At 51.8% G+C, this 15,765-nt stretch overlaps 1 protein-coding gene across 3 annotated transcripts; it reads right to left on the bottom strand.

Annotated features, from left to right (window-relative positions):
* Positions 1-4,187: 4,187 nt before the first annotated feature.
* Positions 4,188-12,231, bottom strand: Slc29a2 (solute carrier family 29 member 2). Of its 3 annotated transcripts, none has more exons than XM_005351702.3 (12): positions 12,114-12,231; positions 11,786-11,867; positions 10,246-10,406; positions 9,937-10,076; positions 9,302-9,436; positions 9,035-9,132; positions 8,236-8,320; positions 7,292-7,434; positions 6,971-7,076; positions 6,798-6,883; positions 5,666-5,865; positions 4,188-5,181 (listed from the first exon to the last, which is right to left on the bottom strand). In XM_005351702.3, the coding sequence occupies exons 1-12, from the start codon at positions 12,140-12,142 to the stop codon at positions 5,070-5,072; spliced, it is 1,377 nt and encodes a 458-aa protein (XP_005351759.1). In that variant the 5' UTR covers positions 12,143-12,231; the 3' UTR covers positions 4,188-5,069. The 3 variants fall into 3 exon arrangements, with proteins under 3 accessions (XP_005351759.1, XP_026637443.1, XP_026637444.1); XM_026781642.1 differs by having other exon boundaries at positions 5,666-5,861; XM_026781643.1 differs by lacking the exon at positions 4,188-5,181 and having other exon boundaries at positions 5,786-5,965.
* Positions 12,232-15,765: the final 3,534 nt, after the last annotated feature.

Below are 15,765 nucleotides of genomic sequence, written 5' to 3'. Positions count from 1 at the left end.
AAACAAACACACAAACAAAAAGCATGGCAGTATCAGGGCTCAGAGGCAGTTAGCACCTGCAGATTCATCTGCCAAACCTGTCACACAGCAACTCAGTCCCAGCTTCTGCCACCTCCAGAGCATCCCAGAAGAAGTCACAGAGCAGCAACAACTCAGTCCTCTCCCTGTGCTGCACTTCTGAACACAGTCCTGTTTCCTTCTAGCCTCTTCCCTCTGCCGAATGCTCTGCTGATCACTGCTTCCATTGCCCTGGAGAGCTTCGGCTGACTCTGTAAAACAGGGCTAAAAAGGGTAAAACTTGACTAAGCCTTTAGAGCCATAAGTAACTTAAGCTCAGTCAGGTGACCTCAGTCAACCATGATTTTGCTGAGAAATCCTGGGAAGGAGCCAGGATGCCATCCGGGTCCATCCTACAGTATCATGGCAAAAGCTATGACTACAGCGAAACACCCCATTCTGTCATGCGATGACCTCCCCGTGTGATGGGGCTTCATTCTCCCAAGAGGATGAGCTGGCTGGTTCTTCGCACCAGGAAAGCTGGACCAGGCCATAGTAGCATAAGGCCTCTGGTTAGCTATTGCTCAAGATTCAGTTCAAGGGCCGTAGAGATGGCTCAGCATTTGAGAGTACTGGCTGCTCCCCGAGAGGACTCAGGTTTGGTTCCCGGGACCCACACAGTAGTCACAACATCTGTTACTCCAGTTCCGGGCTTCTGATCCCTCTTCTGACTTCTGAGGACATCAGGCACACATATGGCACACAGACCTACATGCAGGCAAAATTCCCACACACAGCTTTGGCCTAGTGACTCTAGTCAAACCAGGGTTTCAGCCCCACTCGATGCACAACATGAGGTTGTGGTGAGAGACCAGGGAGGAGAGCACACGTTTGCGGTGCCAAATGCTGCTCTGCTGTTTTGTGTTATTGTTCATTTCATTTGGTGTTTATTTTAAATCCACCTTCTAACCATTTTAATATGTTATTTTATGTGTGTATATGCCTGAATGTATATCTGTGTATCACATGCGGTCAGAAGAGGGTGTCAGGTCCCCTGGAACTGAAGTTGCAGACAGTTACAAGCCACAATGTGGGTGCTGTGACTTGGACCTGGGTCCTCTGGAAGAGCAGCCAGTGTTCTTAACCTCCCAGATGTCTCCTTCCAAGCCCTGTTTGTTTCTTTTTGAGACAAGGCCTCATGTAGTCCATACTGGCCTCAAACTCCCTATGATGCCAAAGATGATCTTGAACTCCTGATCTTCCTGGCTGTTTCCTAAGTGCTGCGTCTCCCCCACTGCTGAGTGCTTCTCATTAGCAGAATTTTAACCAGTACTGCCCAACCTCCCTATAAAAGGCTCAGCACCTTGAAGGTCAAGTCCGAGCTTCAGATGTCTGTGTCCCTCCTCTGAAGCTGGCTCAGTGCCCTCCACACTGACACCTCCAAGGGCTTGCTGATGGCAAGAGGCTCTTTCGAACGAGGGAGTGTCTGAGGGCAGAGCTGTGTCAGGGCTGAGGATGGGAGGAGGAGGAGGAGCGGGAGAAACAGAAATGGGACAGGTGCAGCCCATCTGCTCAAGCATCTGTTCCTAACAGAAAGCCAGCTTCTCTCGGGCCTGGTGTGCATGGCTTTAGTCTCAGGATTTGGGAGACAGAAGCAGGCATATCTCTGTGAGTTCTAGTCTGGTTAGAGCTACACAGTGAGACCCTATCTCAAAAAACAGGAGGGTGAATAGGATCCGGAGAGATGTTTCAGTGGTAGGAGCACCAGCTGGTCTTGAACAGGATCCAGCTTCAGTTCCTAGCACCCACATCTCAACTTCAACCATCTGTCACTCCAGTCTCGGGGGATCTGATGCTTGCCTGGCCCCTGTGGGCCCCAGGCACACGCATGGTACAGAGCCAAACATGCAGGCAAATCACTCATACTCATAAAATTTTTTAAATACTTTTTTTTTTTTAAAAAAAAAGCCAGCTTCTCCTGGTCTGATGAAAAAGTTGTGTGGGGAGATGGATATTCTAGGTGTGACCTCAGGACATTTTCACCTCGAGTGTCCTTTTCTGGGACTGGTCCTCCACTGCTCATCTCAGCTGTTGGCTTGCTCCAGGTGACAGTGGCCCATGTGAGTTTTCTGAGACTGCCTGGCCTGTAAGTGGGTGGATGGGGTACTTCTCTGGCCCCAGGAGAGTCTGTCAGACTGAGAGTTCTCTGAAGGAACTGGGATCCAGGACTATAAGTCTCAGTCCGAAGGTCTTTGCCAAGAGTTCTGGATACTTTCCCAGGGCTGGGTCCAGGCCTGCCTCCACTCTCTGTGTCAGGTGGCAAACTCCTTAACTTCCAAGCTCCGCCCTCATAGGTTTGGATCTGAACCACAGGTGCTGGGCCAGCCTTAAAGCACTTAGCCAGGAGAGGAAGTTGTCTCTAAGGAAACAACCATGCTCCTGTCCACACCCACGGTCTGCTCGCTGTTCCCCAGCTACAAGGACACTCGGCTGTGGTCTCTCTGCTTCTGCTCCCTTTGTCCCAAGTTGCTGTCCCATACAGCTCTGGCTAGGACACTCTGCTAAGAGAGCCCTGCCTCTGCAGTCCTTTAACTGTAGGACAGAGTTCTAAAGCCTGTCCTCGCCTGTCCTGTCACCTGCATGCCCGCCGTCCTCTGCCCTGCCCTGCCCCTGCCCCTAGACTCCTTTCGGAAAGCTCCGTGGCAAGCTTCTTGTTTCTCTTCAACCCTCTGGCTCCCCGAAAGGGACACTCTTCTTCCCCTATAGCCAGAAAACTCATATTCCTTCCTCCCAGCCTAGCTTGGGTAAAGCTAACCCTGACCGCCCTGGTGGTCAGGGGCTTCCTCTGCTAGGCTTGTACCGCACAGCATGCTTCTGCGACCTTCACAAGCTGTGTCGTGGTTACCATCTCCTCTCATGGCCTTGGGTCATGGACCAAGGCCTCTTCGTTTCAATCTTCAGACCAGCTAGAGCAGGTATCTACGAACAATAGTCAGAGAAATAAACCTTTACTTGAGGTCTTCGGTAGCACGACTAATAAAAACTCAGAGACAGATATTGGGGTTCAACCTGAAGGTCAGAAAAGCAAAGCAGCCACCCACTGGCTCTTTCCTCTACCTCAGTCCAAAATGGTGATCCTGCCTCCAGGAATCTCGGAATAAGACTGTGTCTGAGAGCTGTCTCTTCCCGTCTTATATTCCTCTCTAGGGCTGGGATTAAAGGCGTGGACCACTGCTGCCCAGTTTCTGTGGCAAACTAGTGTGACTACTGGGATTAAAGGTGTGTGTTGCCACTGCCTGGTCTGTAAGGCTGACCAGTGGGGCTGTTTTACTTACTGATCTTCAGGCAAACTTTATTTATTAACAAACACAAATGAAATATCACTAGTCTTCCTTGTGACTTATTTCTGTTTCTGAAGTCATAGCTTACCTTCCCATCCTCTAATACCAAGAGCCCGTGGCCTCTAAGCAAGTACCCTGTGCTGGCTCAACCCTGATGTGTGATGTGTTCCGTGAATGTTCATGGAACATAGAGGGAAGGAAACCTTATTGGGCAGAGCAGGTGTCCACAAGTACAAAGATGAAGGAAACCTCTTCTCCATCCGTCAGGGACCTGGCTTCAGGTTGCTGAAGTCCTACTCAGGCTGACTGCCTTTCTGAGGCCAAGATTTCTGGGAATGAGCAACACCGGGAGAGGAAGCAAGTGCAGGGGAGAGCTGGGCTCAAGAAAGGTAGTTAGTTAGCTATTCAGCCAAGCGATCTGCTTAGGAGCATGGAGCTGCTCCTTCCTACATTTTAGATTTATCTTTTTGTGTGCACGTGTGTTTACCTGTAGACACGTATGTACACCATGTGTGTGCCTGGTGCCCACAGAGACCACAAGAGGGCGTCAGATACCTTGGGACTGGAGTCGCAACATTCCAGGCCACTGTGAGTGCTGGGAATCAAACCTGGGTAATATAGAACAGCTTAAACCCCAAGCCTTCTCTCCAGAGCTTCCTGCAGACCCATCCGGCCTCCTCAGTTGTCAAGAGGTTCAGAGAGCCAGAAGAGTAGTCCACAAACCTTTGCCCATCTCAGAACCTGCCATCTCAATCTGTCAAGTGGGCATAACCATCCCTACCCCACCCAGTTTACTGAAGCCAACAGAGCCAGCAGGACTGTAGAAATAAACACTCCAGGAAGCCATCATAAAAATGAACAGTTTTTATTGGTCTCGGGAACAGGGTCACAGGAGAAACGGGGTGAAAAGATGGGAGCAAGTGCCCAGGGCACCTGCCTGGAGACCTTTGAGAAAGAGAAGCAAGTGGTGAGCTGGAAGGTCACTCTCCATGGACCAGTCAAGGGACATCTCAGGGAGGCACAGTCCCCACCCAGCTTGTTCTACAGGCCTCACTGAGGTTTCCGTGAGAGAGTGGTTGTGGAACAACTTTGCAAACTGTAAAGTGCAGTGCACAACACATACAAGCTAGCTGCCTTTGTGTTAGACAGGCCTGTCAGGATGCTAGGGAGTACTGACTATGAAAAAACACTGTTGGAGGCTCAGAGGTTGGTCCCTTGAGCTTTCTCTTCCCCTCAACTTCTGTGGCACCTCACGCCCTATCCATGGGGCTTGGGGGCGAGAGGGTGGAAGTGTTCTGGAGCTGGACCCAGTTCCCACTCTGAGCTGAGGTAGAGACCATCAGGGTGTCCTCAGCAAGGCCTGTGGTGGCTTTGCTCCCTGGGGTCAGTGGACGGTGGGATGAACAAATGCAGCCCTGGTGGCAGGGAAGGCCTGGCCCTGCGCCCTCTTTCTCCTGAGTATTGCCTTCCAGTACGTTCCTTTGTGCGTCTCAGTGAGGTCCATCCTTCCCTGGGTGAGGGACAGAACGACTGCTGGTGGATTCTTCCTCACCACATGCAATATGGCACCCAGCCAAGGTCATCTCTGCCCCCTCCTGGCACCCACAGACCAAGAGGCGTAGTGTAGCCGAGGTCGTCCCCTGGGAAAGTCCCAGCTCCAGAAGCCGTGCTGAGAGAGAGGAGGGCTGTGGGGGCACTGATGAGGAGGGCTGTGGGGAGCACTCAGGGCTCTCAGAGCAAAGCCTTAAAGAGGAAGGAGAGAGAGGCTCCACAGGACAGTCCCAGGGCCAGGAAGAAGGTCATGAGGGCTCCGGCCACTTCCCTCTCGTGTGGTAGCACCTGCCTGGAACACAAAGAAACAGAAACTTATATGGAGAAGGCGGGGCCTGACCTTAGAGATAGCTTCTGCACCCTCTCATGTTCCCTGTGCGCTAGGGTTCTAGTCTGGGTCTGACCCCACCCTGTGTCACTACAACCTGGTCTTTCTCTGGGCTTCCGTTCCCGCCTCTGTAAAATGAAGGCGCTGAGAAAGAATATCTGATCTCTCTGGGCCTTCGCAGGTATTCCATCACTATTATTCTTAACAAAATGTCCCGGTTAGTTCTTCCTGCCATGCTTGCTTGTCTGAGAGTCCCAGCCCTACCGCCCCTGGAAAAATAGCTGGGCCACCTAGACAGGTAACATCCCCAGATCCTAGCCTGGGGCAAGTGCCACAGCAAAGGCCTGTCCTACAGGATGACACCAGAGCTGAAGACAGCAACCTAGGGGTGATGGTCCTAAGAGCTAGGGTCTCCCCGGCACAGCACCCAACCCTTCGCTCCTCAGACCTGGGTGCCAGGCACATGGTGAGAGACACCAAGTAGCCATTGGAAACGGCGAAGAGCAGCATAAATGTGATGAAGTAGGCGTCCTGCCAGAAGATGGTGGGCAGCCGGGCACGCGTGGGCACATGGCAGAGCATGAAGAGGGGCACAAACAGGAAGCGCAGGCACACCAGCAGGGGCAGCAGCCGGCTGTCCTCATCTGGCTGGGACAGAGGTTCGGGTGAGTGTGGGCCCTGCAGCTAGGTGAGGGGCAAGTCACATGCGTGCAGGTGCCCTAGGAGGCCAGAAGAGGCTGTCTGACCCCTGAAAATGAAGTCACAGGGAACTGTGAGCAGAGCAACATGGGTCCCGGGAACTGAACTCAGGTCCTCTGGAAGATCAGTCAGTGCTATCTCTCTGGCCCCTGATCATTTCTTTATAACAAAAGCATTCAGTCCTTTAATCCCAGCACTGGGGAGGCAGAGGCAGGCGGATCTCTGTGAGTTCGAGGTCAGACTGGTCTACAAAGAGAGTTCCAGGACAGCCAGGGCTGTTACACAGAGAAACCCTGCCCTGAAAACCCCAAATGAAATAATTAATTTAAAAAAAAGAGCATTGAAAGTTGGGTCCTCTGGTTTTCTGACACACACAGAATTCAGATTATCTAGTGACTGCACCGGCGTGCCAGCACGCATTTCTCCAACCTAATTACAAGCAGAACCCTTTGCCCAGTTCTCCCATCAGATTCCAAGCAGGAGGGAGGCTGGGTCTCCAGGTTGTGTCCCCACAGGGGTTGCTGCTGCTGTATTTGTTACAGTCCCAGGGAGCCGTCAATTAAGGAAACAATGCCCCGCTGACAGCAATCCATTAACTAAGAATCATGTCCAATTTCTCACCAGGTACAAGAATCTTCACGAAGCAGAGGCTGGACATGGCGCTCCACCAGATGTGGTGGCTTTGGTGGAGGTCATCCCCAGCCTGGCCTGCCCATTCCGGGGGGCCATTGGGGGGTGGAGCAGTTACTTACTGCCATTAAGAGAGCCAGTCAATGTCAGATCAGGGGCACTACTGAAGGTCACCTTTCCATGCTCCTGTGCACCCTTTGGCCCCCAGTTACTTCCTAACCCTTTGGCTGGGTCAGTGCAAACAAGCTCACCCACAGGAAGTAGGAAGTCAGGCTCCGGCCCAGCCAATCCATAACGTTGAAGAGTAGGAAACAGCAGATGGGGTTGAAGAACTGACCTGGGGTACAGAGAGCAGCAGTCACCCCATCCCCATCTGACCTTTCCCCTCACTTCCCAGCCCCTCCCTCTTCACCCCAACACTCACTCCACTTCCCAGGGCTGGTGGAGCTGGTCACCATGGCTGTGATGGCAGGAAAGACGGACAGGGTGACTGTGAAGACCAACACAAGGCACAGCGCCGTCAGCCAGATCTGGGAGCCGGAGGCAGGGTGTGAGTGGGCAGGGCAGCCCCATGTCCATCATGCAGCCCCCAACTCTGCTGCTGTAGCCCCACCCACTGCCTCCCTAAGCCACCGTGACCCAATGACAATAGGGAATAAGAACTAAAGCCCAGGGGTGGAGAAAGTGTCCCTGGGCAGATGGTTAGGAGCTATCTCTTAGCTGAACCTTCCAAAAGACAACGAACCTTCCGGAAGACAACAAAGACTGAAGGTTTTCCCAGTTTCTGAGGCTCCTCTAGTTCCAGCTCCGACTCCGGCTCCTTCTCAAGGTCAAGATCCAGAGCTGGGCCTGCCTTCTGGGGGCTGATGGGAATCCCATTCTTCTCATCTAGGGGAGAGGGAAGACTGGAGGATCAGCCCCGTGGCTCAAATTTCCAAAAACAAGGAAATCCTAGTGGTGGAAAAAAGTGTCTCTTCCCAGCCCAAATGCAGAAGATTAGTAGTGTCAATAGCCTGTTTATTAATTTCTTTGTTTATTTACTGCAGTGCTGGGGTTGGCCTGTGGTTTCCTGGACTCTTAGACGTGTCACTCACAGAGTTACACCCCAGCACTTCCATGATTTTGGTTTTTTTGTTTGTTTTAGAAGATAGGATCTCTTTCTAGCCCAGGCTGGCCTAGAATTCTCTGTTACCCTGACCTTTGACTTGCTATCCCGCCTATGTCTAAGTGCCAGGCAACTAGTTAAGCATTCGCATGGATTCTCTTATTGTCTTCTTGCCTCTTTTTCCTTAGTTAATGGAAACTAAGCTGGGCGTGGTGGCAAATGCCTTTAGTCTCAGCACCCAGGAAGGTGGGCAGATTTCTGAGTCTGAGGCCAGAAAGACCTTGCTGCCAAAAGACAACAGTCAAGCAACAAAAAAGAAATGGAGACTAGAGAGATTCACTGGTCTGCCCAAGGCTGTAGAGCCTAGAGATTGTGGATCCAGAACACTCTCAGCCATTTCTTCACTTTGCTCAAGAGGAAACAGACCCACAGGGTAGCAGGGACGGATCCCCTTCATGACCTGCCTTTGCTCGCACAAGGCTCAAAGAGATGGGGGTGGTAATGAGGACAGAAGAGAATAGCTGCCAGGAGTCTGCTTGAACTTGCTCTCTCTCCTACCTCCCCTGTAAGGTCCTGGAATTTACCAGCTTGAAGGAGCTCAGCTTTGGTCTCTAGCTCCTGAGCTGGGGCCTGGGACAGCTTCTTGGTCAGGTAGTAGCGGGCAAACTCCTGCAGAGGAATCAACAAGTCAGTCCTGCCCCAGGCTTGTCTGTAGCCCCCCCAACACCCTTTGCTGGGAGGCTGAGGTCCCTGTGGTGATTTGAAAAAAAGTGGCCCCGGGGCTGGTGAGATGGCTTAGTGGTTAAGAGCACTGACTGCTCCTCCAGAGGACCCGGGTTCAATTCCCAGCACCCACATGGCAGCTCGCAGCTGTCTGTAGCTCTAGTTCAAGAGAATCTGACATTGTCATACCAATGTGCATGAAATAAAGTTGTTTAAAAAAAAAAAAGTGGCCCCCAAAGGGAGTGGCAATATTAGGAAGTGTATCCTTGTTAGAATAGGTAAGTGTCACTTTGGGTGTGGCCTTTGAGGTCTTCTATCCTCAAGCTAAGCCCAGCGTCACAGCTCACTTTCTTTATGCCTGAGGATCAAGATGTAGAACTCCCAGCGACCTCTCCAGCACCATGACTACCTGTGTGCTGCCGGGTCCCGCCATGAGGATAATGGACTAAATTCTGAAACTATAAGCCACCCCCGTTAAACGTTTTCCTTCATAAGAGTTGCCATGGTCACGGTGTCTCTTCACAGCAATAGAAACCCTAATTAAGACTGTACCCCAACCAACACCTCCTCTAGGGGATCAGCACTAACTGAGGTCTCATCTCCCAGGGCTTTGTTCAAAATTCCCTAAGGCAGGGCTGTCTAGCCCGGTGGTAGGCTCACCAGATGGGGCAGGCTAAGGTAGCACACGATGGAGAGCAGGATGCCCACACAGGGTGTGATGAAATACCCAAGGGCAGAGGTCTGGGCATCCACGCCACCTATGGCAGAAACTTCAGCTGCAGGAGAGGCAAGCCCCACACTCCCACATGGCTTCCTGTCACGTCACCTGGTCATTCTCCCTTAGAACAATCCACCCCATCCCCTGGCATCTTCCTCCTGTGTCCCATCTCTTCTTCCCCAACCCGCCAGCCGCCTAGGTGGACTCACTGGCCATGGACATGAGCATAGCAAGGGCAGCGAAGATCCCAGCCAGGCCCTGGCCGCTGAGGAAGAGGGTGCTGTAGGTGGAAGGCATGGTACCCAGTTGCCCGAAAAGGCTGCCTTGGAGCACTGCACAGAAAGCTGTAGAGAGACGGGGTATGGGGGGACAGCACCAATACTGCCTTGGAGGCATCTGAGAGCCAGTCTCTATAAGGTGCATGGGAAACTCTGGTCCAGGCTGGGCAGGCATGGGTTTTCCTGGGGATTTAGGGCAATCTGCTAGAACATCCCCCCAATCTATTTCTCTCTCTCTCTCTTATTTCGCTAGCCAGGAAGTCATTTTATAGACCAGGCTCGTCTTGAACTCACAGAGATCTGCCTGCCTCTGCCTCCCAAGTGCTAGGATTAAAGGTGTGCAGCACACCCAGGCTATTTGTCTTCTGAGATATAACCATTGGTCTGTGGGACTTCTGACTAAAGACCTGTTCTTTGGTCACTATGGGTCTGAGACAAGTGATTTCCCTCTCTCTGGGATCAGCTTCTCTTGGGGTTTGGGTGATAATGGCATTATCTTCATTCAAGGATCCGTTGGCCTGTTCTAGTACAAGGAAGAAGTGGGGGGCGGGGGGCAGTGTACTTACAATTGATGAACCAGACGGATGCCATGGTGATGGAAAAGAACAGCCCAGGGCTCAAGTCCACCTTCACCAATGCCGCTGTCAGGACAAAGAGCAGCAGTATGGCCAGCAGGCTGCCCAGAATACGCACCACCTCAGGGATGCTGCTCAGAAAAGGGGCGGAGGACATCAGATGGCCAGGCAGGGGAAGATGGGCAAGGAAGACGAGCAAGGGGCAGGGCAATGGAGCTGGAGCGGTAAGGTGGGAGCAGGGAAAAGGCAGGAAGCTGGAGGTTTCCACAAGGAGGCTGGGGTCCCGCCACTGGCTCTTACCACTGGTACAGGAAGGAGTTGAGGAGCGTGAAGAGCAGTAGAGGCAACTGGGACAGCAGCGTCACCCAGTTGTTGAAGTTGTAAGAGTCTGTGGGGCCAGTGTGGTTGGTGCGCAGAGCCTCAGCTGTGCTATTGGCCCCTGCCAATCGCCCCTGGAAATACTGCCAGATGGGAGACAGTGTAGTGTCAGGAACCACTGTGTTCTTCCACACTTGGGCTAAAATCTTTGGGCCTGTCTTTGTACTGTCCCCAGCTCCTGGCACACAGCTTGAGCAGGATGGGTATGCACTGTATATAAAATGGCTGAATTCTGGGACTGAGCCCGGGGCCTTGCTACATGTCTGGGTCATATCTCCTCTTCAGTGTCCTGGCTCCACTCCCACGCCTGCAGCGGCTCCATGTCCATTCATCTTGTGGGCATTTATTGAACACCTACTGTATGCAAGGCCCCAGCTTAGGTGCTAAGCAATTACATCTTCTCTGTCACACATAACCAGCCGCTCTTGTGCTTAGCTTCCCATGGCCTGCAAGGCAGATCTCATGTCTGCCTTCTGCGTCATCCCGCTAAGCTCCAGGCTCTAGACACTTCTCTAAACAGGCCCTTCTTAGCCTCCACTCTGAATTCCCTCTCCCCACCTTTGCCTGCTCAGTTCACAATTTACAACTCCCTTCTATGAAGCAGAAACTATTTCTCCTGCGAACCTTCAGCACTCTGCTTCAGGCTGGAATGGAGAGACACGGGTCACATTACATTATTAATAACTCTGGTCCCATGGATCTCCAGTTCAGTAGCTGATTCATCTTTGGGTATCCAGGGTTCACTATTGACGCTGGCACCCCATAGGCACCTGGAAAGTTGCCCCACTGAATATGTTTGAATAACCCTGTCCCAAAGAAAATGCAAGCTACACATTTTTTGCCTTTCCATCAAAGGATGCATGCTTTGGGGACTAGAACGCCCCTCGCTCATTAGCTGATTCATCTTTGGGTATCCAGGGTTCACTATTGACACTGGCACCCCATAGGCACCTGGAAAGTTGCCCCACTGAATATGTTTGAATAACCCTGTCCCAAAGAAAATGCAAGCTACACATTTTTGCCTTTCCATCAAAGGATGCATGCTTTGGGGACTAGAACGCCCCTCGCTCATGGTTCCTCCACAGCAGCAATGCCTGACCCACAGCAGTTACAAGCTAAATACTAGTTTGATAAATACAATTCATGTCACTGCAAAGAAACCTAAAGGTTTGGAAAATCCACTTTTGGAATGATTGGCCAGAAATAACGACAAAAACCATGTGCTGGTTGCTCCTTTGCTGGTCAGCCTCCCTTCATAGATGGCCCTGGCCCTTGGGGATCTGGACATTCCTAAAAGTTTGCCTAGCCAGGTAACAGGCGTTCCCTCTGTGAAGCTCTGTGCTTCCGTTGACAAGTGAGACATAGAAGGCGTGGTGAGAAAAGCGGCTTGGGAAACCACAGTCCAAGGCGGCGGGAGGGATGGTTTGTGGCCATGCGGTCGCTCACTGGCCGCGGGTCTCACCGGGATAGCGGTGATGAAGAAGTTCCAGGGGAGGAGGGTGCCCAGTCCCAGGATGAAGAAGCTGATCCCGACCAGGTGGTAGCTGTGGGGATCAGTCAGAAGGTCACCCCGAGGACGCACGCCTGGGCCGCCCTAGCCGCCTCCGAGGCCGCCCCTCAGTAGAACGGACTACAACCCCCACCACCCTCGCGCAAGCAGCCAAGGGAATCGGCTGATGGGAATTGTAGTCCCGTTAGTCTTGAAGCCCAGGAGCGTGCAGAGCAGCGGGAATTCACAGGCCTCTGGTCACCGAGGCTCCGGTACGCACCACCTGGGGTTCCCACCTCACCTGTCCCGAGGGGAGTCTTCTCGCGCCATGGCTGCCGCAGCCCAGTGAGCCAGGCCCGGTACGGGGCGGCTGCACCTGAGCCTCTGCGGGACTGGGTGGTCGAAGGACAGCTACGACAGCCGGTCTCCCGGAATCCCAAGGTCGGGACACCGAGGTCCAGGCTGGGCTACCGCCGAGACTACGTTTTTGCGGGTTCAGATCTCAGCTCCGCCTCTAGGGCGGGAACAAAGGGCCGAGTACTCCTCCCCTGTCGCGCTGGTTTTCCGTCTCGCAGGCAGCTGTGGCTTTGGGTTTGGGATCCCGTTTCCTGCTGCTTGCACGTGTGCTGCTAGGTCTTACCACTGCCCTTCCTGCAGGCTCGTGTCCTCTCTGCAGGTCTCTGGGGATTCCAAGGGGCCGGGCTCTCTGGAGAGGGTTGTTATTCCCCGCGTCGCGAGACCCCCAACAAGACCACCACGGAGCCAACTTTCCAATGCAAGAACAAAGGTTTCTTTACTAGAGCCCGGGCAAAGACCTTGTCCAACACTCCAGGACAGCTAGTGAGGAAAGAAGGCCCCACTCCCTATTACGAAGGGTTTATATAGGGAAAAACCAAAACCATGAGCAGGGAGCTATATGTCTTGGCGTTTTATGATTGGGTGAGGGGATGCAGGGTGAGGTCATTCTTTAAAATCATTGGCTAGGCTATAGGCAGGAAGCTACTAACTGCTGGCAGCATGTCTACAGGAAATCACAAAAATGTTGACAGGATATAGGATATCTGTAGGAACATCTGGCCTTTGTTAGACTTTATTGTCCTGTTTCCCAGCTGGCTGTTTCCGGGATGTATATTTAAATCCTGCTAAACAACACACTCCAGGCCCCAGTCACCAGATGTCTCAAGATGGAAACCTATTCACAAGATGGCGTTGGTTCTGTTCCTTCAGGGTGACAAGGATGCTGTCAGGGGGAAGGGGACCATCAGTGCCTGGGCACAGTCGAACTGTCTGGGAGTTCTTCCTCTTGGCACACTGTGTGGTGGAACCTTGCTTGCATCCCTTATGGTTTGGAGACCTCTGAGCTTGTTGCTACCCAGCTGGCAGCTTAGCAAGCAAGCCTGGTGGACCTGGTGGGGCAAGCCGTTGTCACCTACTGTCTCAGAGGGTCCTAGCAAGATGCTCTGAGGGAGTCTCCCTTAGAGGTCAAGGAGTTGTCCGGTTGTCTTTGCAGATGGATATGGAAGACAGACAAACAGACCAGCGGTACCTGGGTCCAGCAAGGAGGGAACTGTGACCCAGTAAGTGGATCCCTCCCCAGCAGTTGCTGCCTGCCACCATCACCACCAGGGCTGTGTTCGCCTTCCACGATTATCCACACTCAGTGAAATTTTTGATGAGATTGCAAATAAGAATCGTATAATTTATGCGTGGGTGTGGTTTCACTAGAAGGAAGAAGTGAGACATTGCTTTCCTCAGTTAAGAATATATTTGCCAAAAAAAAAAAAGTGTGTTGATCTGGGCTGGCGCGGCAGCTCTGAAGGTAAGGGTGTCACTGCCACGCCCATTAGCCTGAGTTCCAGCCCTAGGACTCATGTGGGGGAAGTGACTCCTGCAAATTGTCCTCTGACCTCCACACAAGCACAGTGGCACACTTGTGCCCCACCCCATGAATACGTGTAGTGTGTGTGTGTGTGTGTGTGTGTTTTGTTTTTCAAGACAGGGTCTCTCTGTAGCTTTGGAGCCTGTCCTGGAACTAGCTCTTGTAGACCAAGCTGGCCTCAAACTCACAGAGATCTGCCTGCCTCTGCCTCCCGATTGTGGGGATTAAAGGCGTGTGCCACCACCACCCAGTGTGTTTTAAAGAATATAGTTATTAGCTGTGCAGTGGTGGTGCACACCTTTAATTCCAGCACTGGGAGGCAGAGGCAGGTGGATCTCTGTGGGTTCGAGGCCAGCCTGGTCTATAGAGCAAGAAGTCATTTTCAGGGTGTTTAGCCTGTCTGCCAGGAAGATTGTGCTTCTGCTTTCTCCTCTGTTTTGTTCCTAGAATGTAGAATCTAGCATCCTGCTTGGCTCATTGAAGGTAGATAATAAAGCATGTAAAGGATTAAATCGTGGTGGTCTGCAGATGTCTGTGGTGCTGGGAACTGATTCCTGAACCTCTGCATGCTAGGCAAGCACTTAGCCCTGAGCTGCAGCCACAGCCCTGGCCAGAGACTTCAGGCAGAAGGGAGACAAACATTCAATTACACGGGAAAAGACAGTTACTCCTTGGTTTTCTTTCCAGCCTTCTGATAGGCCAAGAAAGAAAGTCTGAATTCAGTCCCAGAACATTTTCAAGGCCCCTTAATCCCCTCTGCACTCGGAACTGGCCTCCGGGCATCTCCTGGCAATTTTACATACCTGCTTTTTACTCATACTTATTTCAGTAATTATTATTGATACCGGCTTTCTACTTGATAGTAATAGAAAAACGAGTCAGAAAACCAAGTGGGGCAGGGGCGGGGACATAGCCCTGGCAGGGTCTTGAAGGTGAAAGTGGAGAACGAAGGTCTAGGGAGTGGTGCATTTTGCTTGTTTGGGCTGGGATGGAAGAGTATGAGGCATTTCAGAGAAAGAACAGGCTGTCCCAGGGCTGGGGACAGGAGTGCTGGCACACTGTGGGAGACACAAACAGATCCCTTTGGCTGGAAGGCGGGCACAGAGCCTCCCCGGATTTCACTTCAGGTTCTCAGCTCAGACTGGGGATCCTTGTGATTAACTATCAATAATTGGTTTCTATTCTGTGGTGAAGTTGTATGTGTAAAGAAGCCTGGGTATGAAGTGTTTTGGTGGCACCGTGATATCCTAAGGGTGTTACAGACGGCAAGAAAGGAAAGCACTTAGTAATAAAATAATAAATACGTGGATAGTTTAGTGCACAAATGCATGAAGGCGCAGGCTCCGCCCTCTCTACAGCCACAGTTGCAAACCCATGCCAGCTCCAAAGCTGACTCTTAAAGGCTGCTGGTGTGTCTTGGTGATGTGCTGTTCTGAAATGGTGACCAAGGCTTGGCGAAACTCCAAGGGACAGTGCAGCTGTCCCTCTGCAGACAGTGCCTGAATTACTGGAAAATGCTGTGTATGTTTAAACCTTATAAATAATACATTGTGTCTGCATGTCAAGTGGACTTAGAGCCCAGGCTCAGAAACCTATGAGCAGGGTTTTTAAAATAAATAGTTGGTTTAAGTTTTAGTACAGTTTTCGATTTTCAGAGTTCCTGGACAAATAGGACGAGTTCCACATGTTAGCTGCAACTGCAGCTTCCCTGACTTAAACCCTGCATTAACGTACATCCACGCCAGTGACTGCGCCATGTGACACATTATTACCTGCAGTAATGAATTTACCTTAGAATTCATTTATTGTGTTGGACTCTAGCTTCCAAACACCGAGGAGGAGTCGCCCCCAGAGACCATCTCACACACCACAGCCGATGCAAAAGCATGGGGATTTTATTAATTCTGTCATGACAGGGTCCCCCAGCATTCGGGAAGCCAGGGACCTCGAATAACTGGTACAGTCTACTTTTAAAGGGACCACAGAAGCAAGGGGGCTTGTTCTTTGACTATTCTGATTGGCTTATTCAAAAGGGCTATTACCAATAATTGACTGGAGAGCTGTTGCCAGATCA

The sequence above is a fragment of the Microtus ochrogaster genome, chromosome 8, assembly GCF_000317375.1.
Source record: "Microtus ochrogaster isolate Prairie Vole_2 chromosome 8, MicOch1.0, whole genome shotgun sequence".
NCBI lineage: Eukaryota > Metazoa > Chordata > Mammalia > Rodentia > Cricetidae > Microtus > Microtus ochrogaster.
Note: the sequence above shows the minus strand (reverse complement) of the source record. Positions and strands in the feature narration are given on the sequence as shown.

What these genes read in the sequence shown, in the direction of transcription:
- Slc29a2 (XM_005351702.3), bottom strand. Translation starts at nt 12,142, where the DNA reads ATGGCGCGAGAAGACTCCCCTCGGGACAG. An exon ending in ACCTTAGCCTGCCCCATCTG is followed by an intron (nt 8,321 to 9,034) that starts GTGAGCCTACCA and finishes ATTCCTCTGCAG; the next exon opens with GAGTTTGCCCGCTACTACCT. An exon ending in AGCTGAGCTCCTTCAAGCTG is followed by an intron (nt 7,435 to 8,235) that starts GTAAATTCCAGG and finishes CCTCTCCCCTAG; the next exon opens with ATGAGAAGAATGGGATTCCC.